Here is a 27,284-nt window from a genome sequence, read left to right as displayed (position 1 = left end):
AAAACTAAGATATATTTTTTCTTTGTAAAACTTTTATAAACCAATGTTAATTTATGTAAATTTCATCATAACTTAGAAAAAATAAATATATTTTAGTTGTTTTCAAAGTCAGCATTGCTGTTAAATTGAATCATGTAATGCAGGTGAGACTGCCATAGACATCCCACTTGTTCCTTATTATCATCAACATTGTTATATGCAGGAATAGCTGATTTTTTCGATGGGGGCGCCAGTTATTAATATTATTATATGCAGGAATTCCTGCATATAAGTATATAGCAATATTGATAATAATAATCTATTACTATTGTTATATGCAGGAATAGCCGATTGAAAAATCTGCTTTTCCTACATTTAACAATATAAATAATAACTAGATTTTAATTCGTCATGCGGACTAATTAGGTGGTCTGTCTTTATTCTCGCCATCATGATCACTGTTACCATGTTCATGCAGATCAATATGATCTTCATGATGACAACAGAATGTTCACTATGGATGGAATACTTGTGAAAGACGGGAGATGATAAAGCACTGTAAAAGGGTCTCTTTGATGTATGACAATATATACATGTGATATTTATAATTATAATCTGTTTTATCTTGCTAAATTTTAACTTTTATACCTTTTCATTATCATAAAGGATCATGTAAGAGGTGGTAAAAAGAAAAAAAATTGAAAAAAAAAATCATCTTGTTCACCCCAGGACTAGAACCTGCGCCCCCGAGAAAGCAAGACAAGTGCGTTATCCATTGAGCCACGATATTCCCCATAGAGATTACACGTAAGCAATTTTGAGAATTACAATTCCAATTTTGCAAGTGAAAAACGGGCATGATCCCGGCATCTGATCAAAAAATGGAGGGCACATTTGCGAAAGCTCAGAATCTCAGCTACAACAAACTAAAAGCTCAGGGAAAGCTGACAAGTAAAAATAGACATATGGCTCACGAAATAGAGGAATGTCGAATCTAGTTTTGAGAAAAAGTCATGTCCCATAGAGATAACATGCAAAATGATGAAAAATGACATGCCTTTATTATTTGCAATTTTTCAGGATGATCCGTTTATCAAAATGAAAAATAAAGGCAAGAATTCATGAAGAGTAAGACCTAAGCTACAACATATCGAAAATTGACCAATATTCACAGAGTTAGAGCCTAATTTGCATAATTGTTATGACGTCATAACAAGGAAAACAGAAATTTTGACTTCCGACGCCATTTTGATGACGTCATGATCAAATTGAGGGACAATGGTGACATGAAATCAAATCAACAATTCATACTCTATCGATATATGAAAAAAAAATTGGGGGTCAATGGACTATTTCAAGAGCTACAGTGAATTTGCAATAGGCATGTTTTTGCCCATATATGGCCTATAGTGAGAGCTCGCGCGCGCACATGCTGCAAACTTTAACGGGGTTTAATTTCGTTATTAATGGTCGTAGAAGGTTGATCAAGGTATCAAATTGCTCAGAATTTCATTATCAATGCAATGATATAAAAAAAAACGGTGTGTCTGCATTGCGCTAAGGCGTTACGCGCGTAAACGCGCGCGCATATGTGTGCGCGCGTTTCAAAATGCTTAAAGTGACCTAAAAGGTACCCAAATTTTTTTTTAGGCCATTTGGAGAATTTTTTTACCTTTGACGCGTGCGTCATGACCTTTGATGACATTGACAGTTGACCCTTGACCTGAAGTTAATGTCATGTAAATATTGTTAATTTTTGATAATTGATAATGAAGATATGATCAAATGAAGAATTTTACAAAATGGCACGTAGATGATGTCATCATGACCATATGACCTTGAAAAGCTTAGTATGCCGTCTCTATGATAAATTCTATGTATGACGAAAAAATCAGGAAAATTGATTCAGCCAATTCCGAGAAAAGTTGGCGACAAACATAGGTGCCAAGAATAAAGAAAGAAATAAAGAAAATTCTGACGAAAACAATAGGTGATCTGTCATAGACTGACCACCTAATTATTAATATTGTAATATAATATTGGAATAGTCAATGTTCGATGGGGCGCTGGCATCAACAATGAAATCTTATAAACCAATGTTAATTTTTTTTTCAATTTCATCATAACTTAGAAAGTATAATAGGCTAATTATAATAATAACAATTATAACACTGGTCATATATCTCACTACATTAACCATCTTTAGAGGCAATTTTCTATCCTTGTAATAATATCAATAATAATACATAGAATTTGTACAGCGCACTTTCCTTCCTAATTAGATGCTCGAGGCGCTTAAGAGCAAATTACAAAAAGGTAGAAAGTAAACTACATACATGCAACAAGATTGAACTATTCAAGGATAGCCATTTCAATAGATATGGTTGTAGATTTTTGTATGTTTTTGCCTCTCAAGAGGTAGTTGATGAGCTTAACAATTACAAACTCTCTCTATTTTCTTTCACTACTCTGACCCAATCACTTCTATAGTACTGTTTGGACTAATATGTCTATCACTGATTCAAAGACATTGATGCCAGTGCTTCTTGCCTTCATTTCAATGTACTCACATAGACTCTCTGTAATGCATGAAGCGCAAATAAGAATGCATGTGATCCTGTTTGGCTACTGATTTTCTTACAACGAATTCTACATACCATTACCAAAGGGAAGTCATTTTAAAAGTTATTCAACAAAGGAGGTAAAAGCCATTGTAAACATTGATCTGTTATCATCACATTCGGATACTTATAACTTATAGAAACAAAAGAGATGCTTAACTTCATATATCTCCTGTTCTTACATACAAGTCAATCAAGATGCCCAAGTCTCTGTGATTGTGAGAGGAAAGCTTTCGTCATCAATATAGCATGCAGAGAGCGTGATCTGGATGACATTCCACAGGACCTCCCATGCAATATTGGCTTACTTGACGTAAGGAGAAACTTCATTACTACCCTAAAGAAAGAGTCATTCTCATGCCAAAATGAGTTGGCAGCACTTCTCCTGTCCAACAACCATCTCCGCATCATAGAGCAGAAAGTCTTTGATGATGCAGAACATCTGGTATACATAGACCTCAGCTCAAACTTTCTTGAGAGTTTACCATACCTTGGTTCTTTACCTTTCATTCAAGAGATATCTATCATCCGGAATTCATTGACGGATTGGAATCATCAAATACTCAGCAATGTATCAGGACCACACATTTCGTCCCTTCACCTTGCATTCAACAAGCTAAAGAATCTACCGGAATTTCCATTTAAAATATCCACTCTAAATCTACAGGGAAATGCAATCACTGACCTGTCCAAAAGATTGTTTATATATCCAAGAACTGTATCAACTCTGGACATTTCCTACAACAATGTGGAGTACCTGGACAGACTGCAAACAATTGACAACCTTAAGACACTCTCTCTTGCGTTCAACCAAATAAGAGAAATTACAACCACTGTATTCACTCACCTACCTTCAATTGAAACAATCAACCTTCAAGGAAACAACATCGTGGATGTCTCTGCTATCCATGATATTCCACATATCAAGTCTATCATATTAGACAACAATCAAATAAGATCTATAAGTAGACTAGCATTCACTAATATTCCAGATATAGAAATAATTAATTTGCAGCATAATAAAATTATTGAAATCAAAGGTGATTATTATTTCAATATACCAACTAGTCTTCTCCTTTCCTACAACAACATGTTTGCAATGAACATATTCCAAGGTAGATATCACTCTAACTTAAAAGTTCTTAACGTTGATAATAATAATCTGCAAGTTCTTTCCCTTGTTTATTTTCCTGATTCAATTTATATATTTGCCTCTTACAATAAAATTACAATTTTGGAATTTGGTATTTATGATTATCAACAATTAGAATACATCAATTTATCCTGGAACCAAATTAGAAACATTACAAACTTTCAAAACTTGCCAAACATAAAAAACTTGCACCTATCGCACAACTTTTTAACAAAAAGACTTTCTGCTCTATGATGCGGAGATGGTTGTTGGAGTTATCACAACTTTTTTGGAGTTATCACAATTTGTTAGGATCATCTCAGCTCATTCTCCTCAGAGTTAATGACAACAGATTGTCATTGCTTTCAAATTTTACAGCTTTGCCAAGACTTGAAGATCTAAATTTGTCCGGCAACGTACTTCACACTATAGAAAATGCATCCTTTAAATTCCTACTGAGACTTGCCACTTTAAATCTTGCCAAAAATAAGATTTCTCTCCTTGGTTTTCTGAGGCCCATTACCTCACTTCGGATGCTGAACCTTAATTACAACAGACTTGTGGCAATCGACCCTAAAGACTTCTCAAATCTTATTAATCTAAGAACTTTACACATAGCATTTAATTTGTTGGGAGAGGTTCCTACACTTCCCAAAAGCTTGAACTCCCTTCTAAACCATGACATCAGTCATAACCTATTAACTAATTTGAACATCAACCATGCCTTTAATCAAAGCACACCAATTTATATCAATGCAGCGGACAATAGAATTACCCAATCTATTTCAACTTCAACCTTGCATCTTAACATTAATAATAATGCAATTGGAGCTTCAAATTCAAGTTTACTTTCAGCAAGCAATATCTTTGCATGCAACAATAAATTGACAGATTTCAAACATGTTAGTTTTTCAAGCACTTTGAAGGGACTTTATCTAAACAAAAATCAAATTGCTACCATACCAAATTTTACATTTGTTTTTGCACCTTCCCTCTTTTTTTTAGATTTAGATGATAACCAGATAGTTGATATATCTCTTTTAGCTTTCATTGGTCTTCAGTTTGTTGTCGAGTTAAAGCTGGAAAGAAATCGCCTATCACACCTACATTCTGGGGTGTTTTCAAATATCCAGGAGCTACAATACCTTTTTCTAAACGGAAATCCTTTCATATTCATTTCAAGTCAACTATTTTCAGGCATACCTGGCATATTGGGTATATATTTTTCAAATATCCCAGCTGCAAACATGTCCATACAAGCATTGCACGATATTCAGACTCTTAGGACTTTGGTACTTCATGAAAATTTGGCATTTCAAGCATTGATTTTTACAAACTCAAGTATACGAGATGTTGCTTTGGAATTTTCAAATCTGCATGTATTAAATCTCTCTTCAAACAATCTTGGAAATTCTTGTCCATCATTATTCATAACTACTCTGAGTGCGATTGATTATTCTAACAACACAATTACTTCAATCCCAAGACACTGCCTACCAAGAAAGAGTAGGCCATACAATCTCTTCTTGTCACACAACCAAATACAAAATATCTCAAACGATTCATTTGATAAACATCAGCAATTCTGGTTGTTGGATTTAAGGTATAACAATATTGTGTTCTTTGAATTAGGTTCCTTACAACACCAGACACACTTGATATATTTATATCTTCAAGGCAACCAACTCACGAAAATTCACCTTGCTATCTCAACGTTCTCTTTGAAGCCAATATTTATCTACTTACAAAATAACCATTTGTCATGTGATTGTCAACTCTTAAAAACAATTCGAGCACTCCAACAATTTCTACAACCAACATTTTGTCAAAAACTTTCTCTCTACATCAACTCCTCTATCGCTAAGCTGACTGGCACTGACACTTTTAAATGTCGCCCACAACTGTGCACTCCACCATATCAAACAATGCTTTCATTTGTCGGTGACCAAATGATTGAGTTACCTTGTCCAATTCAGACATCAAGCAACATTTACTGGTCAGTCTCGTTAAAAGAGCAGCAACTATTAACCTCTTTCTTACCATTTGGAGTGGACATTCTTCCTCACCATGCTCTTATTATCTCTCATGTCAGGAAAAATATGACTGGACTTTATAGCTGTTGGACTGAGAATGAAGGTGGTCAAACAAAATTTACTGTAGAATTACTTGTAGAGGATAAGATAGGAAACATGAAGAAAGAGGATTATAACCATTCAGTAATGTTAGCCAGTAAGTGGAAGGACACACTTGTATGTGGTAACAAACCATTTGCTTCAAGTCAATGTAATATCATCAGTAAATCATATAATTCATTGTTTGTATTGATGCTAGGTATCCAGTCACTCATCACAAAGTAGTAACAAGACAAGAAGAATACAAACTCTATAAATACAAACACAAGTACAAATCATTTTTTATTAATAACTATGAAGAAAGTAACAATTTTCATTAGAAATCACACCATCACAATTTTAGAGTTTTTCTTTTAATTTTCATTTAGACCTACTATGTAGCAAATGTGTAGAAGTGTTTGTATGCTTGCACAATTGATGCATACACGTTCTTATGTTTTTAAAGAACAAAACATACACCTCACTGCTGCTTCGTACATGTAGTTGTGCTCTATAAGAATTATTTTGTACAGACTAGATTTGTGCATCTTTGCTCAAATTGAAATGTTCATAGTTCATACTTGATACTGTGAATGTAAATGTGCGCTTTCTTACTCCAGAGCCATATGAAATAATGTACATGTGGAAAGTTGTGGCCAAGTGGGTTAGTCTTTGGACTTTGAAACAGAGGGTCGTGGGTTCGAATCCCAGCCATGGCGTAATTTCCTTCAGCAAGAAATTTATCCACATTGTGCGGCACTCAACCGGGGTGAGGTGAATGGGTACCAGGTAGGAAGAAATTCCTTGAATGCTCGAGCGCCATATCAAGGTAGCCGTGCTAAAGCCGGGGTAATAATAGCAGGGCCCGTTGGGAGAACAGTTTTCGGAACTGAAGTGGCTACCCTGGGTAAATATGCCACTATTATTATTATTATGTACATAAATAGACTACAAATACATTCAATACTGATCAACTTAATGTTTAATTGCAATCTTTTGTCACAGAGGCCAGAAGTTTTGTGTAAAGGGGACAACAAAATAATTATTGTGATGACTATGAAACTATTGTTGTTAACAATGTTGTAAGCTCTGTCAAGTGTTGAACACCATGCACTGTTCATGGCGGCTCAGTGATAATGCGCCCACCTTGTGAATAGGAAGTGGTTCAATCCTTGGCAAAGTCATACCAAATACTGAGGACCTTCTGCCTTCTGTGCTCAGCATTTAGATTGGAGAAGAGCAATAATAACATATTATGTTATGCAGGGCCCGCTGGTACAGCAGTTTCCTAACTAAAGGGGCTACCCTGTGTAAACAAAACATTATTTTATTCCTTTTATTTACAACACTTCTTATTGTTTAATTAGCTGTTTGCATTTTTTTTTAAAGAATATTATATAAATTTTGAAGTCGGTAGACTTCAGATATCAAAGGTGTGTATTATGATATCAATAGTCAATGTTGCATTTTGTATGGAGAATATCATACAGTATATTTTCACTATATTGTTCCAAACAATTTGAGTATTCTGTATAATTTGTATGGTTGATATGGTAGTTGGTATGGTTGACCCGAAAAAAATTGCAACAAAAGGTTTTGTACATGTATCTGGTACTATTTGACCTCAGGAATCTACCAAAATCCGCATCTGGGGAAATGGTTACTAGTATTCGTCCAAGATGGAAGCCATATGCAATTCATTGAAAACAGACATAACTCACTCATTACCCACCCTACACTGAGATCAGTTACAATATACAGTACAACAAAGTTTGGTACATGGATGTTAATCATGGATAGGGCATTGCCAGTATCTTGCGTTAAGTGGGAATCAAGCATAATAGGGGCATTGAAAGAAAGTTCAAAGCACAAATAAATGTGAATCAACTATAAATTAGCTTTTAATATTTTGACTTATGCTTGATCGTGGAATTTACACTTGGTTCAAAATTGACTATGAAGTGCAAATTTAGAGCAATGGTCTATTAGAGTCCATACTTACTTGTGATTCTTGCCATTTCTTTAAATCCTCTGGTACTTTGATTTCTTTCACAGGAGTCACAAATTCTGTTGGAATTGAAGGGGCACTTGAACTTTCCCCTAGTATAATTTTGGAAAAAAAAGGAGGAAAGTTTGAAAGACCATCAGCTCGCACAAATGAGCTCACTCATTACACATATCCAGTAAAGACATGCTTCCAGCAATTCAGCTGATCCAACTTTCAGCAAAATAATGAAAATTTCAAAACTTTGTTATAAGATCATATTACCATGCTGTCAAGTTTGGTGTTGGTGTTAGTGATCTCACGGCCAATCTGGTGAACAGAATCAGGTACAAAAAAAAAATCATTTTCAGGGGCTACTTTTCACAAGTTACTGCCTAAATCTGCAACCCTGGATAAGCTGTAACATTGCAATAAATAGAGATTTTCCAGGACTACTTTTTGTGTTTCCAGGGGGCCGTTTCATAAAGCTGTTCGCAAGATAAGAGCGACTTTAAGAACGACTGGTGAACCTTTCTTACGTGCTAAACCACCGCGGATAAATATACCATTTACCACAAGGATCACCAGTCGTTCTTAAAGTCGCTCTTAACTTACGAACAGCTTTATGAAACGGCCCCCGGGGCTCTTTTGAGCATAGCCCATAAACCCCTGTGTAATTTTTTCCCTGAATAGGCTGATACATCACAGACAGAAAACTGGGCTTTTATAGTTAGAATCATTGCAATAATTTTACCAATCTACATCTGTACTTTTTTCAAATTCTTGAGTGATTTTAGCCTTTGTTTTGCACTCTGCATGATGAGATTTACAGCAATTTCTCCTGATTTCACTTTTATCATCTAAGTTTATATTATACAAAATGAGTCTCTTGAGAATATGAGATAATTAATTGGCAGTGCAGCACAGCCTCAGGCTCAGAGCAGCCTGATCCTGAGACTGAGAGTAAGCTAATTTCATGATACAGTCTATTTATGTTAACTAATTACCTAACAAATCAGTCTCTTTATGTTAACTAATTACCTAACAAATGAAAGTTAAATCCCTGGGGAATATGAGATAATTAATTGGCAGTGCAGCACAGCCACAGTTCAACTAACCCAGGCCTGCGAAGCTGGCCGGAGCCCAGGATGGTATGATTTTTCAGAACACAGAGGTACCAGAAATGTACCTCAAAACATATTCGTGTTACCATGATGAACTGAAAATGGTAACACCAACGTAATTGGCTGGCGCATTCGTATGCTCAAGCTGCGATAGAAACATGATGAGAAACAATTGATGGAACCCGACACCGAGTGGGTGTTTAATAAAGCTGTTGGTAAGTTAAGAGCGACTCTAAGAATGTCTGGTGAACCTTTCGTACGCGCTAAATAATCACCAAATGGTGAATATCACTTACCACAAGCAAGGCTCACCAGTCGTTCTTAAAGTCACTCTTAACTTACGAACAGCTTTATGAAACAGCCCCGGCTCTTTGGAATTACATTTTTCTAATCGCTAGAGGGTATTCATTTGTCTCGCAATCTACTATGGTCAACAAGGAAATTCGTGATCACTCTCGCAAAAAGTGTTCACTGGCTTTCTAGGAAATTTGTGATCACTCTCGCAAAAAGTGTTCACTAGCTTACAAGTTCACGAGCTTTCGAGTGCCGCTGCAACTCTTTATCAAGTGACACGGATTGTCCGATATCGTACTCTTATTTATACTAACCTCCAAGACCGTACGCACAAACGCGAGAACAATAGGTGGGCACTGATCCGTTGTGTGATTGGTCAGGAGTTTTGCAAATAAGCCGGGGGTATATGCAAATACGCCGTGGGTCGACAATATGCATATGCATTTCCAATGGGTAAGGCATCAGACTTGCGTCCTTAGGGTCCCCGGTTCGAACCCAAAAGTGGACGTAAATTTTTTTTTCTTTTCAACATTTTGCAAATGTTCCTGAATCACCATTACAAGGTATATAAGTTCAAATATCGCACAATTAAGTAGATTAAAATTGTTTTTTATTAAGCCTATAACATGTACAATGTGTATCGCCTACATGTACACCTACATGTATTTCACATATTCTCATTTGATTTCCCTCTTTTTCAAGAGTATTTAACATATTCTTTTTGTAAGAAAAGTTCAGTTTTCCTCATGATGATCATATTTATCTCAATAAACGTGCTGATTGTCTTCGTGTTCATAAAATCAGAGATAGATCACCTAATTCGTCCTCATGACGAATTAAAATTCTAGTTCTTTTATCAAATTTAGTCGTGAAATTCGACAAAGGTGAAAAGGTTAAATCAATTATTTTCTTTGTTGTAGACATGGCACAATTCTATTGCACTTACTCTGATTGACTTTTGAATATTGCGATAATTAAGCAATGCAGCAAAAAGAAACTTGTTGTGAAGAGGATCCACAACTTTTTAGGTTTTGTTACCATTTTCTAATAATTGATATGCCAATTAGGCATAATATCTCATGAATTGATGACATTCATGAAATTAGGGTCTCATACAGTATGTATTTTCTTGTTTTATTTATCTTCAATATATTTGATTGTTTTTACCTTGTTACCGAGAAAGGCTCATTATGCAATGTTTTATCTTGAAATTAGCTTTGAATTGGTGGTTTCTTGCAAACATTTAATGTAAAATATGCAAGAAATGTAATATTTCTATTCTGCTTACATGTATGTATTTTATTGCCTTACTTATTTTTACTTATTGTATTGATTCACAAGCACTCTTGAAAGCTAATGTTATTCATTGCTTGATCTTGATTTTAGTTTAAGATGGGTGGTACCTTGAAAACCTAAGTCATGCAAATATACAATACAAATGTCAACCATTCTCTTTGGCTTTGCCTAATGTATTTTATTGTTTAACTTATTTCTAATGTACTTTATTGTTTTGCCAGCACTCTGCAAATTGCTCAATTTTGATCTCATTTTTTTTTTTAAATCTTCTGGATCTGGATGTATACGATGCAGGGCCCTCCTGGGCATAAACTCATTGGGTACTTGACCTGAATTTTGCCGGGACCGGCAGGTGCAATACACTGGGTGAACACCCTACTCCTTGACGAATAGTGTATTGGTTTTAACATGCATAGGTTGTGACTCTCCTACACGGGACCAACATTTGCGTCCTTTCCGATGGACAGAGTGTTTTCCAACTGCATTCACACCTGCACTGGATACAGTGAAGAGGCACGCTAACACACAAAGGTATAGCATCAGACTTTTTTGTTAGACGCATTTTGGCATGAGCAGGATTCGAACCCCTCATGTTGAGATCTACGATTTTATTCAAAACATGCGCTCTAACCGACTGAGCTACGCTGCCTCCCTATGCCATCTTATGACATAGAAAGCTCAAGAATTAAAACCTTGAAATTTTTTTTGATCTTGACGTGCTACAGGTTCTATGACAAGAAATAACGTATTCAAAATCAATATAATGGCATTTTAATTTACTGTACAGCAAGAGATTCAATGTATGGGACTGCAGTGCGGCAGTGCCTGCATATTGTTACTACAAATAAGGTAGCAGTGAGTAGTAGCACTGCAGAGTTCTTAAAATCATTTGTGACGAATAGATCGTGTAAAGAGTAATATCTTTGAATAAATCCGTTAAAAAATATAATGAATGATGCAAAGCCACATGTACGAACTTACTTCTGAAAGGAGAACTGTATGTCAAAATGACTGATTTTCAAATTAAAACTCTGTATTGCAGTTAAAAATCAACACTCGAAGTACAAGTTACTATACAAGTTAATTTGTATGTTATTTTGTATTCTATTCAAATGCAATTCATAAAACAATGATATAAACAGGGCTCGACACTAGCGGCGGTCCGACGGTCCCAGACCGGTAAAAATCGCTGTCGGGCCGGTAGATTTTCAGAAATAGGAAGATTTACTGGTCCGACATGACCAGTAAAAAATATCATTCTCGGGCCAGTAATTTTTCCGAAAATAGCACGATTTTAAGGGTCCGACATAAAAAGTAATAAAAACCATTGTTGGGCCAATAACTTTTCCAGAAATGGTCAAATTCACTGCAAACCATTTCCCCCCCGACAAATTCTGTCATTCACACACAGAATACACACAGAATGAATCACACGCAAGTATTACTAGAGTAGATACAGTGTACATGTAGCTAGCCAGCCACACGATCCACATGGTAAATTCTCTATTGGCTGCGCGAACGAAACTTGGCTAAACTCTGGCAGAAATCTCTCACATAACTGTCAAAATTCACGGTTCATACTCATGAAAGGCTCTTATAATGTCCATATTTCCTAAAAATTGGAGTAACTCTGTCATTTGTAAGCAGTAAAAGGAAAAATTTTCACTTCTGTTTGGTTCAAACAGATCGGGTTTCGGGTGACATCGTCTGAATACATATCAGCCCCACATATGCAATTATGTGTGTGTTGATACACTTGGTTTCTGACTTTCTTTCGTAGCTACTTTAATTGAGCCAAAAAGATACTGATAAAATATTTATGATGATGGTTTTACATGGAGCTTTCTTCCTCTGTTTTCTTCCTATCTTTCTTTCCTTCTTTCTTTTCAATCTTTCTTTGTTTCTTCCCTCTCTTCTATAATTTTTTGTTAAAGTTTTCTTTTTTATTTTCCCTTTTTTCTTTAATTCGTCTTTCATTCTTTCTATCCTTATAGAAAATATTTCCTCTTTCTTTTTTATCTTTTTTTCTTTCTTTCTTTCTTTCTTTCTTTCTTTCTCCCTTCCTTCCTTTCATTCTTTCTATCCTTATAGAAAATATTTTTCTCTATTTCTTTTTTATATTTCTTTCTTCCTTTCTTCCTTCCTTCCTCCCTCCCTTCCTTCCTTCTTTCTTTCTTTCTTTCTTTCTTTCTTCATTTCTTCCTTTCTTTCTTCCTTCCTTCCTTTCTTTCTCTCATTCTTGAGTCCATCCATCCTATATCATCCCTTCTCTTCATCCTTTCTTTCATTCCTTCTTTTTACCCTTTTCTTTCCTTCATTCTTCGTTACTTTCTTTGTTTCTTCCATCCATCATTTATTTACCCTTTCTTATTTTCATTTCATCCTTCTTTCAGCCCTCTCTTTCATTCATTCCTTTCTTCTATCTGTCTTTTTCTTTCCTTTTTTCCCTAAAAGTTGTTAAATATATTCTTTTACCTTTCCTTCCTTTTTTTTGACTGCTTGCTTCCTTTCTCTCCTTTATTCTTTCATTCCTTCATTTCTTTGTCTCTCAGTCTTTTTTCTTCCTTTCATCTATTCTTTCACTTTTTTCTTTTTGTATTGCTTGCTTCTTTCCTTCCCTTTCTTCATTTATTTCTTTCCTTTTATTTCTTTCCCTTCCTTCCTTCCTTTTATTCTTTCTTTTCCTTCCTTCCTTTCTTTCTTTCTTCATTTCTGTCTTGCTTTCTTTTTGTCCTTCATTCCTTCTTTTTATTTAGGGGGGGTAACAAAAGGCTAGAAAAATAAACTTGCGCCTTTTTTAAATGTTTTCTTTATTTTTTGGGACCAGTAGATTTTACGTTCGGACCAGTAAAAATTTGAAAAACTGGGTATCTACTGGTCCGACATGAATAGGTTGGACCAGTAGAAAAAATAGGTTAGTGTGGAGCCCTGAAAAATATCATGAGTTGGATATTTATCAGCCGATGCAAGTATTGTACGATTCATGAAATTTATCGGCCGATGCAAGGATTTCTAAGTAAGTTGGCACTGCTCATGATTTTGCCGCCCTCTATAGACGTGTCACTAGGATGCAATCACAAAGAAGACAAGATGGCGTCAATAACATCCGTAAGTAAAACGCTCTTCTAGTTCTACTTTTAATATTTTATCATTTTTAAGATTTATTGTAACATAAAAACAAAGAAGTGTAGGCTAAAAAAAAAATGCAACTTATATTGTAGCCATTTATTTAGCATATGTTTCGTGAAGTTACGTTTGGGCTCATGACAAAAGGTTACCGGTAGGCCTACTTGTAATTTGTATAAACAAATAATTTGGAGCAACATTGTTGTCTTCAAAAATACTTGGTTTGTCGTGTGGGCCAATATGCTATCCAGTCCCAGGCGCCATGGACATGATGGAGAGTAAGCCTATGTAAGTATAGACCAAAAGCTTCGGTCTCTGTTATGTTGGTTGTTCAGCTGAACTCCGTTGGCTTCACTCACCAAATACAGAGACCGAAGTTCTAGCGCGATCTGTACAGGGGACTCAATGGCCATATGTTTATGTACTTAAGATCGGACAAAACGGGGAAGTGAATTTGCGTGACAGCCGAGGTAAGTCACCGTCTTTGTTCCTTTTAACTTGATTTTTCTTCGTTTTTTGGCAATTAATGCCAAGAGGGAATATTAATTTGCATTTTGGTCACAATAATTGCCAATTTTTTTATTCATTAAAGACAAAAATTGAAGAGCCCCGACGGGGGGATTTTGCATTGCAAGTCCCCTAATGGTGCGTGCACGATAGCGAGCCGTCTGTGTACGAGGAGAAATTTTTTTAAAAATGTTAAAAAACTCCTCGAAACAGACGGCTGCCAGCTGTCTAATGTAAGTATTACTTTTACTCTCCAGCATGTCCAGGTCAGCTCAGGAGCCTCCAGGCTAGCCAAAGTTAAACTAAGCTTAAAGAGAAATTCCAGTAGTTGCAGTAAACACTGATTTCATGAGAAAGTCTGTAAAACGAGGCTTAATTGTCAGTATATCATCGAGGATCTAGATCTGGTACAGTTAAATTAACTGAACTTAGTGAAATCTTGAAATCTACGCTGAAAAGTAGTATGAATAATAGGTGTAATGAAAACTGTCAGTGTAAAAAAATCAAGCATTTGCCCCAAAGTAAAAGAGAAAATAAGCCAAACATTAACACCCTTATTTTGCCACACATGGAGATATAACTGAGAACAAGGTTATATTATAGGCAGTGTATACAGTCACACGCGTGTGTCTTTACCATCCAGCCACACGCGTGTGGTTATATCCAGAACACCTATCTGTGGATACCGCCACACGCCGCCAGTAATAACAGTAAAACACGTATGTAGGTCTGACCGTCTATATCACGATCAAAATAACCTCATTTCTTCATTAAATTCTTACATTCTAAACCCCTTTGATATCCTTACATGTAGGCCCTAGATCGTTTCAATTTCATTCTCACCGTCTTCTCTCCTTGCTTTTCTTGTCTTGTTACAAACGGTCGTCTGTTTAACAGCAAATTCTCTTTTTCTACTTGTGTCGATTCTGGCTTCCTTCGCGGTGGCAGACCCATACAGCGTTAGCGCAGCGCACTTGTTCACTGCTACCACCCTGCCTGTGGGGAATCTACAGGTAGGACTATGGTATGCCAATGTTGTACAGAACAAACACTTTAAAAATCATTAAAATATCACTTTTGTGACCAAAATTACTCATTTCCATACAGTTGCAATTTAATTTTCATTAGTAACTTGGAAATAATTTGTGTATTCACCAGAGTGCTCAAAAACTTGAATTTTTGGCATATTTTTTATACGCCCTCTATTGGTGGAAAGTAATATGGCAAGAAAATTTTCATATTTTGATCTCTATTTTTAATTAAGAAAAAAATGATTTAATTAATCAACTTTAAATAAGAGCCAAGTTGTATGAATCATAGGTGTAATGAAAACTGTCAGTGTAAAAAAATCAAGCATTTGCCCAAAAGAAAAAGAGAAAATAAGCCAAACATTGCCACCCTTATTTTGCCACACATGGAGATATAACTGAGAACAAGGTTATATTATAACCTTGTTCATTGAATGAGTGGCGCAGCGCAGTAGTAGACATACACAGTTTGGGTTTACGTTTGGTACGAATTATGTACCAAGCTAAGCGTTAAGCATGCACGAATCCCGAGTTTCGTACGTACGCACGTATGCGCACATATAGGCTAGAGTCAGTAGAGAATCGACACAAGTAGAAAAAGTGTGGAAATTTGCTATTTAACAGGCGGCCTTTTGTAACAAGACAAGAAAAGCAAGGAGAGAAGACGGTGAGAATGAAATTGAAACGATCTAAGGATATCAAAGGGGTTTAGAATGTAAGAATTTAATGAAGAAATGAGGTTATTTTGATCGTGATATAGACGGTCAGACCTACATACGGTACGTGTTTTACTGTTATTACTGGCGGCGTGTGGCGGTATCCACAGATAGGTGTTCTGGATATAACCACACGCGTGTGGCTGGATGGTAAAGACACACGCGTGTGGCTGTATACACTGCCTATATTATAACCTTGTTCATTGAATGAGTGGTCAAGAGAGCTCTTCCAAATCCAAGTCTCACGCATTATTTATGCGCGAGATTCAACATGCTGAAGCCTGGCTGAGCTGAGGCTGAAGTGAAGCATTGCGCATTTGGACTCTTGTTCATCCCCGGCCTCGGCCTCAAATCTCTGTCTCAGTCACGCAACTATCACAGCCTATCCCCATCATGCCCATATACATTGTATGGCAGTGTATCCTATTGCCGGACACCTTTATTTCAGTGCTTTAAAAATGACAAGTAGAGGAAATACAATGAAGAAAAATCATACCTTGCTATTCCAAATCTTCTGAAAATTATGAATATGATGAAATTATTTTATATTTTCCAACCGTTTTCTTTGCACCGCACTTGCCGCATACCCCTCCACGAAAAACAATTATTTTCGTGCGTGACAAATTACATCATAATTCCGGACGCGCCACGGACGAGTAAAAATATTCTTAATTATAATGGTTATAAGAAAAAGTTGGTGTGATTTTTTCATGACATATCATCTCATGAGTAAATTCTAAGTTTTGGTTTGCTTTCTTATATCGATTTTGAGCAGATCTTTGTGATAAATTGGTGTTTGCTAACTAATTTCATTTTTTTAAATTTTTTTGATTGCGAGTTCGATATGGCACTTTCCCGTATTTATGCTCGTTCATATCGTGACCCTCGTCAAGTTCTATCGATGCGCAGACGATCGTTGACGGCTCTCTACCTCGCGCACGGACGGCCGGGGTACATACCTTGAGAACTAGCCGCCGTCGACGATCTGATCGATGGAGCGGACGAGATTGAAATTCGGCGAATCAGGCCCGAAATTAGGTCCGTATTGCCATCAGAAAATAGATCATTTGGGATCAATTTTTAATGCAAAACTATGCTTTATATGATATTTTAAGCATTTTCTGTCATTTTAGAGAAAAATAAGGTAAAAGTTTGATTTTTTCGCCTTGTTTTTGCAAACTTGTTCTTTGAATTGATCTGTGAAATTGAACTGCGGAAGTCTTACGGTACGAAATTGATTTCGTACGCAGTAGTCAGTACTATGCGCGTCCGGAAATATGTCCGGTAATACAATACGTGACTATACACAATGTCTGTGATCTCACTCAGATTCACAGAAAATCTCACGCATGATAGCTAGAGTTTGAACTTGGCATCTCTGCTGGTCTGTCCCGACCAGCAGAGATGCCAAGTTCAAACTCTAGCTCCGGGGCCCGAGGAGCGGAGAGGGTACGTGTACAACTACAAGAGGCCCGGAGGCGGAGCGGAAGAGCTTCCGTTGGAGAGTGGCAGAACACCGCCCGGTAGGCCTATGCGGTACCGTACACTACGGTATAGTCCGTAGTCTACAGAGCGGAGCCGAGCGAGGGAGAAAGACTGAGAAACAAAATGGATCGACAACATTTTTATTGAGTGACAGTGAACATCCATATGCTAATCAGGTTCAAATACAAAGCCATAAAGCCATCCCCCAAAAGTCTGAACTTACCACTTTCTGCCATTTTCTCTCAATAAAACTGAGCTGACGACCTGTCGGCGCGCGTAGAATCGATAATTTCTTCTCCTCGCGCCTCGGCCTCGGCCTGGCCTAGCCTCATCGCAGCTCGGCCTCGAGCGCCTCGCGCTCGGCCTCGCCGCGCCCGCGCATGACGGTGTTATAATTTGTTCTTCAGTCCTGGGGAGTGTTTCATCAACATTTTCATCCGACAAGTTGTCAGATCTGACATCTTTCTCTGATGTTGATTGGCTGAGAGGTACTATGGTAACTGTCGGATAAAATGGGACTTGGGATAAAACGTCCGACAAGTCCTTTCATGAAACACCCTCCTGAGTGTAATAAAAAAACACTGGCAAGGCCTCAAAACATACATTCATAGAACAAATTTGTGATTTTATCTTTTACATTTTTTTTATAAAAATATAATAATAGGCCCTGAGAATTCATGAAATTATAAAAAAGGAAGCATTTTTTTATATAAAAAAGTTAAAGAAAAGAAAAAAATTTAATGACTGTAAAAAGAAACAGCAAATATCAAATACTATGAATAAGAAGAAGACACAAAGCATGGAGGTGGAGTGCTCCCTCGTATCCCGTCTTATTCGTAAAAGTCAGAGCCACTTAACTACTACTCGAAATTCGGATCGCATACGGTTGCCAGGCGCGCCGGAACACTTTCAGTTTTGGGGGGGGCAAAATCGACAGCGTGAGATACAGAAGCGATCGAGCGGGAGAGGGGGTTGGACCCCCGTAAGGACTTTGTGTAAAAATGGAGTATAAAAGTTGCGTTTCTAAGAGAATTCAAAAATAAATTTCTTGAGAATTAAACATAGAATTCACTGCGAAAGACTATACTCAGAGTTTATGAGAACCTATAAAGTCTACGCGCAAAATGTGGTTTTTGTGTCTGATTAACTAAATTACGTAATACGCTTATATTGACTCAAAATACCAGAAATTACATTTTTCATGCATTATCCTTTCAGAAATATTTATTTATGTACATTTGCATACACGGACGACGCGAGAGAGCACAATTATCATAAGTTTCAAGGAGTGTATTAAGCAGAAGAAGCGTAACAATAGAAACAATATACATTCTAATGAATGTCTTTTTAAATTCAAAATGTCATACTGTTCTGACGTGGCAAACGTCGATAAGCACTTAAATCCCCATTTTATGCAAATCATTTCTGACCTCAGCATTGGAGATAGTCGGTCCCTGATATCCATGGATAGGCAAAACGTTTCATATTTTGTAAGTGGAGGAAAAAGAAATATGACCTGCTTAATTATTGTCTAACAATTTTAAACGTTTCTGAAAATTTAAACCATTACTCGATTTATGTGTTTCCTTTGACATGTTTTGTATGGCTGGGAATCACTTTTGGATGACCCCTTAAAAATCTTCTTTTTTCTTTACATATTTTCTGGGGAAAATGTGACCATAACTAGGAAATGATGAATCTCAAATTCCAGGAAACATTCATTTGTAAGTAATCATGAATTAGCAAACTACGGCAGTTCATAATGTACATTACGTAACATTATTTAGAAGAAACCAATTACATTGTAGCAGATGTGGTTGACGGTACACCATGTGGAGTTTTCGAAAAAGTGGATAGAGGAAGAAGTGAAATTGATAGGAGGAAGTGGACAGTTGATAGTCGAGTAATTTTTTTTTTCAAATGAGCGTAGTCCTGATAAAGACAGTAAACCAGAAAAGGTTGAAGACTTGAAGAGGCTTGATTAGTTGATAGATGAGTACTCCTGCTCTGCACTCCATTCGCAAACTCAAGCTAGCATCTTCTCATTTATCCAATAAGCAACTACTCAAGCCTCTATAACTCTTTAAACTTTTCGGTTTTACAGCTATTTTGAGATTCCATATGTTGCTCGAGTAACTAGCGTTCACGCGCGTTGGTGATATCGGGTCCGGGGAGCATTTCATGAAAGGACTTCGGACGTTTTATCCGACAGTTGCTATGGTAACAATGCTTTTCAACCAATCAGAATACAGGAAAGTTGTCAGATCTGACAACTTGTCGGACGAAAATATTGATGAAACACCACCCCGGTCTGAGCGTTTCTGGGCGACCGCACGTTTGTTAGCCGACACAGCATTGGTGAACCACTTTCAATTTGCCATTCGGTTTTAGTCTAAAATGTATTCATTAAAAGGTTAAACGTTAAGGGGCTTATCAAAGGTATGTTTCACAGAGGGAGATATTCGTCAAAAGACGCAAGGCTTACTATGATGTGTAATTGCCCCGTCAGGGGCGAAATTTTTTCATTTTTGACAATGGAAATGACAATTCTTACGCAGAAAAGTGCCTTCATCGTTACTTTTGTACTTAAATAATATAATTTTTCTACTTTTAGGGGGGCACATTGGGGGGGCAAAATCTCGTTTTGCCCCCGAAAAATTTTCTTTGGGGGGGCAAGTGCCCCCCCGCTTCCGGCGCCCTTGACGGTTGCCGTGTCATGATGAGTGGAGACGCAAAATTTTATGTGATAATTCTCAGACAAAAATATTCTCGATTTACTTTTTCGGGGACCTTTATCCACTTCTATATTCTAAAACTAATTTTTAAACTATATAGTTTCGGTTGAATCGCTACTGCAATCTAAGAACAGAGATTAAAAATTTACCCAATATTGGGTAGCAAACTAGCAATGGAACTTCAATGTTTGCTGGTCAATGGGAAAAATACATATTCAAAAGGTAAATTTCAACGCAATATTGCGTCAAATTTACAAAATATTTGGTATCTTTTTACCCAACAAACATGCACGTTCCTCTATCAAGTCACCCAAAGTTGCCGGTTAAACCTTTTTTTTTTAAAGACTGGTTTTAAGGCCACTTGCTATGATGAAATGGATATAACTAAAGTAGAAAAAACAGGTCTGTTTTAAAAGGGGAAAATTGCGTTTTATTTAAGGAAATTTGTAAGGTTCCATGCATATACACCAAATAGGCCTTCCAATATTTCCTGTAATTTTACATGATAATATCAATGTAATATTACGCAATCTGGTAAGATTACAGATGTTCTCGAGACTCTGCCGCAGGAACTTATATATTTTACCTGGATAAAACATAAAAAAACGCTCTCTGGGTTTTACACCTTTTTCTTCCATACATATTGTTTTCATGCCGGTATATATTGTTTTGTAATGTATTGATTTGTATATATAGTCAAATTCAAATTTATTTATTTCACTTCCATCAAACAAAAACAAATTGTATACCATAATTATAAACATAAGTATTTGTATCGTTGCAAAGAAACAAAAATAATAATACATATGTTGTGAAAAAAATACTTAGACAATTTGGGCAACACATTGAAGGTCTCAAATAAGTATACTATTTTTCGATAGAAATTAAATTAAGATGGAAATATACTTTATATGAAAAATGGATCGTCAACTTGATCGGAAGAAAAAAAATGTTTATTTATTTGAATTGAAGAGCAATCCTTGTTTTGATTTGTTTTTTGTTTTTCGATACAAGTGGCCATCATGATTCTATTCATTAGAAAGTAATTTCAAATTAAGAAAAAATGTTTTTATATGCATTTCCAAAAGGTATCCGTATCAGTAATGATTTTTTTTACGTAATGTTTTTTTCAAACGTTTATAAGTATTGATACAGCATATTCTTCATAACAACTTAAAAAGAAATGCCAGTAATTGCAGTAAACACTGATTTCATGAGAAAGTCTGTAAAACCAGGCTTATTTGTCAGTATATCATCGAGGATCTAGATCTGGTACAGTTACATAAACGGAACTTTGTGAAATCTTGAAATCTACGCTGAAAAATGTTCACACTGAAGATTGCACCAACACAGATAGGCAAATGTGGGACAGTGTATTATTATTGCTGGAATAAAGACCCGACGGAAGTGACCGAATCCGCGCTTATTTTGCTTATTCTCAGTAATTACACAATTATTTCTTCCAGAATCCTTTGGCACATATTTTTATTCATATATACAAACAGACACTTGGGTGGTCATTATATTAGATTCTGTAAAAAGTCATTTTGAGATCGTTACCAATACTGGAATTTATATTTAAAGGTCGAGTCCACTCCAGAAAAACGTTAATTTGTAGAAAAAGAGAAAAATCAAAGAAGCATAACTGAAAATTTCATCACAATCGGATGTAAAATAAGAAAGTTATGATATTTTAAAGTTTCACTTAAAAAAAAAACAGTTACATGCACAACTCAGTGATATGTAAATGAGAGAGTCGCTGATGTCACTCACTATTTCTTTTGCATTATTAATGTTTGAATTATCCAATATTTCGAATTTTATAGATTTGAAAATATGCACCCTCATGTAAATGTTCAAACAATGATAATTACATATGTTCAGAAAGGAATAAAACTTGATAACGAGGAGAAAATTTGAATATTTCATATTCCATGTAATGAAGTACTAAAGAAATATAGTGAATGGATGATGTCATCAGTCTCCTTATCTGCATATACTGACCAGAATGTAAATATAACTATTACATGAAATTAAGCAAAAAATTTTAATGTGATAACTTTCTTATTTTACATCCGATTTTGATGAAATTTTCAGTGTTATGCTTGTTGGATTTTTCACTTTTTATTTAAATCAAAATTTCCTTGGGGTGCACTTGTTCTTTGATTGACTTTGATTGATTGACTGCATAAGAATAACTAAATTGTTACTATGATAACTGTAAATAACTGTAAAGTACTTTTAGGGATAAGCCCGTCAGTCATAAGGACCATAAGTCATAATACTAACTGGTCATAAGGACCGCTAGTCATAACGTGTAAAATCCTATACCCAAAAGCTCGCTAGTCATAATAGGCAAAAGGGGTCGCTAGTCATAAGGTCATAAGGACCATGGGTCATAAGGTCCGATTTTCATAATGCAAGATAAGGGTTGCTATTCATAATGGACCATAAGGGTAATTGATCATAAGGATCGCCAGTCATAATCAACAATGAGGGTCGGAATTCATAATACTAGATGAGGGTCGCTAGTCATAAAAAGGAAGAGGCTACATTGATCATAAGGGTCGCCAGTCATAATAGGGGATGAGGGTCGCCAGTCATAATGGTAGAAGGGGTTCGCCAGTCATAATAATGGATGAGGGTCGCCAGTCATAATAATGGATGAGGGTCGCCAGTCATAATAGGAGAAGGGGTTCGCCAGTCATAATGATAGATGAGGGTCGCCAGTCATAATAGTAGAAGGGGTTCGCTAGTCATAATGGTAGATAAGGGTCGCTATTCATAATAGTAGAAAGGGTTCGCCAGTCATAATGATAGATGAGGGTCGCCAGTCATAATAGTGGATGAGGGTCGCTATTCATAATAGTAGAAGGGGTTCGCCAGTCATAATAATGGATGAGGGTCGCTAGTCATAATAATAGATGAGGTTCGCCAGTCATAATAGTGGATGAGGGTCGCTATTCATAATAGTAGCAGGGGTTCGCCAGTCATAATGATAGATGAGGGTCGCCAGTCATAATAGTAGAAGGGGTTCGCCAGTCATAATGGTAGATGAGGGTCCCTATTCATAATAGTAGAAAGGGTTCGCCAGTCATAATGATAGATGAGGGTCGCCAGTCATAATAGTAGAAGGGGTTCGCCAGTCATAATAATGGGTGAGGGTCGCCAGTCATAATAATGGATGAGGGTCGCCAGTCATAATAGTGGAAGAGGGTCGCCAGTCATAATAGTAGAAGGGGTTCGCCAGTCATAATAATGGATGAGGGTCGTCAGTCATAATAATGGATGAGGGTCGCCAGTCATAACAATGGATGAGGGTCGCCAGTCATAATGGTAGAAGGGGTTCGCCAGTCATAATAGTGGATGAAGGTCGCTATTCATAATAGGACAAAGGGTTCGCCAGTCATAATAATGGATGAGGGTCGCCAGTCATAATAGTAGAAGGGGTTCGCCAGTCATAATGGTAGATAAGGGTCGCTATTCATAATAGTAGAAAGGGTTCGCCAGTCATAATGATAGATGAGGGTCGCCAGTCATAATAGCAGAAGGGGTTCGCCAGTCATAATGGTAGATGAGGGTCGCTATTCATAATAGTAGAAAGGGTTCGCCAGTCATAATGATAGATGAGGGTCGCCAGTCATAATAGTGGATGAGGGTCGCTATTCATAATAGTAGAAGGGGTTCGCCAGTCATAATAATGGATGAGGGTCGCTAGTCATAATAATAGATGAGGTTCGCCAGTCATAATAGTGAATGAGGGTCGCTATTCATAATAGTAGAAAGGGTTCGCCAGTCATAATGATAGATGAGGGTCGCCAGTCATAATAGTGGATGAGGGTCGCTATTCATAATAGTAGAAGGGGTTCGCCAGTCATAATAATGGATGAGGGTCGCTAGTCATAATAATAGATGAGGGTCGCCAGTCATAATAGTAGAAGGGGTTCACCAGTCATAATGGTAGATAAGGGTCGCTATTCATAATAGTAGAAAGGGTTCGCCAGTCATAATGATAGATGAGGGTCGCCAGTCATAATAGCAGAAGGGGTTCGCCAGTCATAATGGTAGATGAGGGTCGCTATTCATAATAGTAGAAAGGGTTCGCCAGTCATAATGATAGATGAGGGTCGCCAGTCATAATAGTGGATGAGGGTCGCTATTCATAATAGTAGAAGGGGTTCGCCAGTCATAATGGTAGATAAGGGTCGCTATTCATAATAGTAGAAAGGGTTCGCCAGTCATAATGATAGATGAGGGTCGCCAGTCATAATAGCAGAAGGGGTTCGCCAGTCATAATGGTAGATGAGGGTCGCTATTCATAATAGTAGAAAGGGTTCGCCAGTCATAATGATAGATGAGGGTCGCCAGTCATAATAGTGGATGAGGGTCGCTATTCATAATAGTAGAAGGGGTTCGCCAGTCATAATAATGGATGAGGGTCGCTAGTCATAATAATAGATGAGGGTCGCCAGTCATAATAGTAGAAGGGGTTCGCCAGTCATAATGGTAGATAAGGGTCGCTATTCATAATAGTAGAAAGGGTTCGCCAGTCATAATGATAGATGAGGGTCGCCAGTCAAAATAGCAGAAGGGGTTCGCCAGTCATAATGGTAGATGAGGGTCGCTATTCATAATAGTAGAAAGGGTTCGCCAGTCATAATGATAGATGAGGGTCGCCAGTCATAATAGTGGATGAGGGTCGCTATTCATAATAGTAGAAGGGGTTCGCCAGTCATAATAATGGATGAGGGTCGCTAGTCATAATAATAGATGAGGTTCGCCAGTCATAATAATGGGTGAGGGTCGCTATTCATAATAATGGATGAGGGTCGCCAGTCATAATAGTGGAAGAGGGTCGCCAGTCATAATAGTAGAAGGGGTTCGCCAGTCATAATAATGGATGAGGGTCGTCAGTCATAATAATGGATGAGGGTCGCCAGTCATAACAATGGATGAGGGTCGCCAGTCATAATGGTAGAAGGGGTTCGCCAGTCATAATGGTAGATGAGGGTCCCTATTCATAATAGTAGAAAGGGTTCGCCAGTCATAATGATAGATGAGGGTCGCCAGTCATAATAGTAGAAGGGGTTCGCCAGTCATAATAATGGATGAGGGTCGCCAGTCATAATAGTAGAAGGGGTTCGCCAGTCATAATAATGGGTGAGGGTCGTTATTCATAATAATGGATAAGGTTCGCCAGTCATAATAGTGGAAGAGGGTAGCTAGTCATAATAGTAGATAGGGTTCGCCAGCCATAATAATGGATGAGGGTCGCTATTCATAATTATGGATGAGGGTCGCCAGTCATAATAGTGGAAGAGGGTCGCCAGTCATAATAGTAGAAGGGGTTCGCCAGTCATAATGATAGATGAGGGTCGCCAGTCATAATAGTGGATGAGGGTCGCTATTCATAATAGTAGAAGGGGTTCGCCAGTCATAACAATGGATGAGGGTCGCTAGTCATAATAATAGATGAGGTTCGCCAGTCATAATAGTGGATGAGGGTCGCTATTCATAATAGTAGCAGGGGTTCGCCAGTCATAATGATAGATGAGGGTCGCCAGTCATAATAGTAGAAGGGGTTCGCCAGTCATAATGGTAGATGAGGGTCCCTATTCATAATAGTAGAAAGGGTTCGCCAGTCATAATGATAGATGAGGGCCGCCAGTCATAATAGTAGAAGGGGTTCGCCAGTCATAATAATGGATGAGGGTCGCCAGTCATAATAGTAGATGGGGTTCGCCAGTCATAATAATGGGTGAGGGTCGCTATTCATAATAGTTGATGGGGTTCGCCAGTCATAATAGTGGAAGAGGGTCGCCAGTCATAATAGTAGAAGGGGTTCGCCAGTCATAATAATGGATGAGGGTCGTCAGTCATAATAATGGATGAGGGTCGCCAGTCATAACAATGGATGAGGGTCGCCAGTCATAATGGTAGAAGGGGTTCGCCAGTCATAATAATGGGTGAGGGTCGCCAGTCATAATAATGGATGAGGGTCGCCAGTCATAATAGTGGAAGAGGGTCGCCAGTCATAATAGTAGAAGGGGTTCGCCAGTCATAATAATGGATGAGGGTCGTCAGTCATAATAATGGATGAGGGTCGCCAGTCATAACAATGGATGAGGGTCGCCAGTCATAATGGTAGAAGGGGTTCGCCAGTCATAATAGTGGATGAAGGTCGCTATTCATAATAGAACAAAGGGTTCGCCAGTCATAATAATGGATGAGGGTCGCCAGTCATAATAGTAGAAGGGGTTCGCCAGTCATAATGGTAGATAAGGGTCGCTATTCATAATAGTAGAAAGGGTTCGCCAGTCATAATGATAGATGAGGGTCGCCAGTCATAATAGCAGAAGGGGTTCGCCAGTCATAATGGTAGATGAGGGTCGCTATTCATAATAGTAGAAAGGGTTCGCCAGTCATAATGATAGATGAGGGTCGCCAGTCATAATAGTGGATGAGGGTCGCTATTCATAATAGTAGAAGGGGTTCGCCAGTCATAATAATGGATGAGGGTCGCTAGTCATAATAATAGATGAGGTTCGCCAGTCATAATAGTGAATGAGGGTCGCTATTCATAATAGTAGAAAGGGTTCGCCAGTCATAATGATAGATGAGGGTCGCCAGTCATAATAGTGGATGAGGGTCGCTATTCATAATAGTAGAAGGGGTTCGCCAGTCATAATAATGGATGAGGGTCGCTAGTCATAATAATAGATGAGGGTCGCCAGTCATAATAGTAGAAGGGGTTCACCAGTCATAATGGTAGATAAGGGTCGCTATTCATAATAGTAGAAAGGGTTCGCCAGTCATAATGATAGATGAGGGTCGCCAGTCATAATAGCAGAAGGGGTTCGCCAGTCATAATGGTAGATGAGGGTCGCTATTCATAATAGTAGAAAGGGTTCGCCAGTCATAATGATAGATGAGGGTCGCCAGTCATAATAGTGGATGAGGGTCGCTATTCATAATAGTAGAAGGGGTTCGCCAGTCATAATGGTAGATAAGGGTCGCTATTCATAATAGTAGAAAGGGTTCGCCAGTCATAATGATAGATGAGGGTCGCCAGTCATAATAGCAGAAGGGGTTCGCCAGTCATAATGGTAGATGAGGGTCGCTATTCATAATAGTAGAAAGGGTTCG

At 37.5% G+C, this 27,284-nt stretch overlaps 1 protein-coding gene across 1 annotated transcript in view; it reads right to left on the bottom strand.

The window, feature by feature from the left end:
• LOC121428598 (serine/threonine-protein phosphatase 2A activator-like) overlaps positions 1 to 17,731 on the bottom strand; it is a 53,608-nt gene extending 35,877 nt beyond the window's left edge. Inside the window, exons 1-2 of the mRNA XM_041625355.1 lie at positions 17,627 to 17,731; positions 7,846 to 7,943 (exon numbers count right to left, since the gene is read on the bottom strand). Coding sequence (XP_041481289.1) covers positions 7,846 to 7,943; positions 17,627 to 17,639 — 111 coding nt within the window. The 5' untranslated portion in view covers positions 17,640 to 17,731. The remainder of the gene's footprint in view (positions 1 to 7,845; positions 7,944 to 17,626) is intronic.
• Between the last annotated feature and the right edge of the window lie 9,553 nt (positions 17,732 to 27,284).

The sequence above is a fragment of the Lytechinus variegatus genome, chromosome 15 (genome assembly GCF_018143015.1).
Source record: "Lytechinus variegatus isolate NC3 chromosome 15, Lvar_3.0, whole genome shotgun sequence".
NCBI lineage: Eukaryota > Metazoa > Echinodermata > Echinoidea > Temnopleuroida > Toxopneustidae > Lytechinus > Lytechinus variegatus.
The sequence above is the reverse complement of the archived record's forward strand: the minus strand, read 5'-3'. Positions and strand labels throughout refer to the sequence as shown.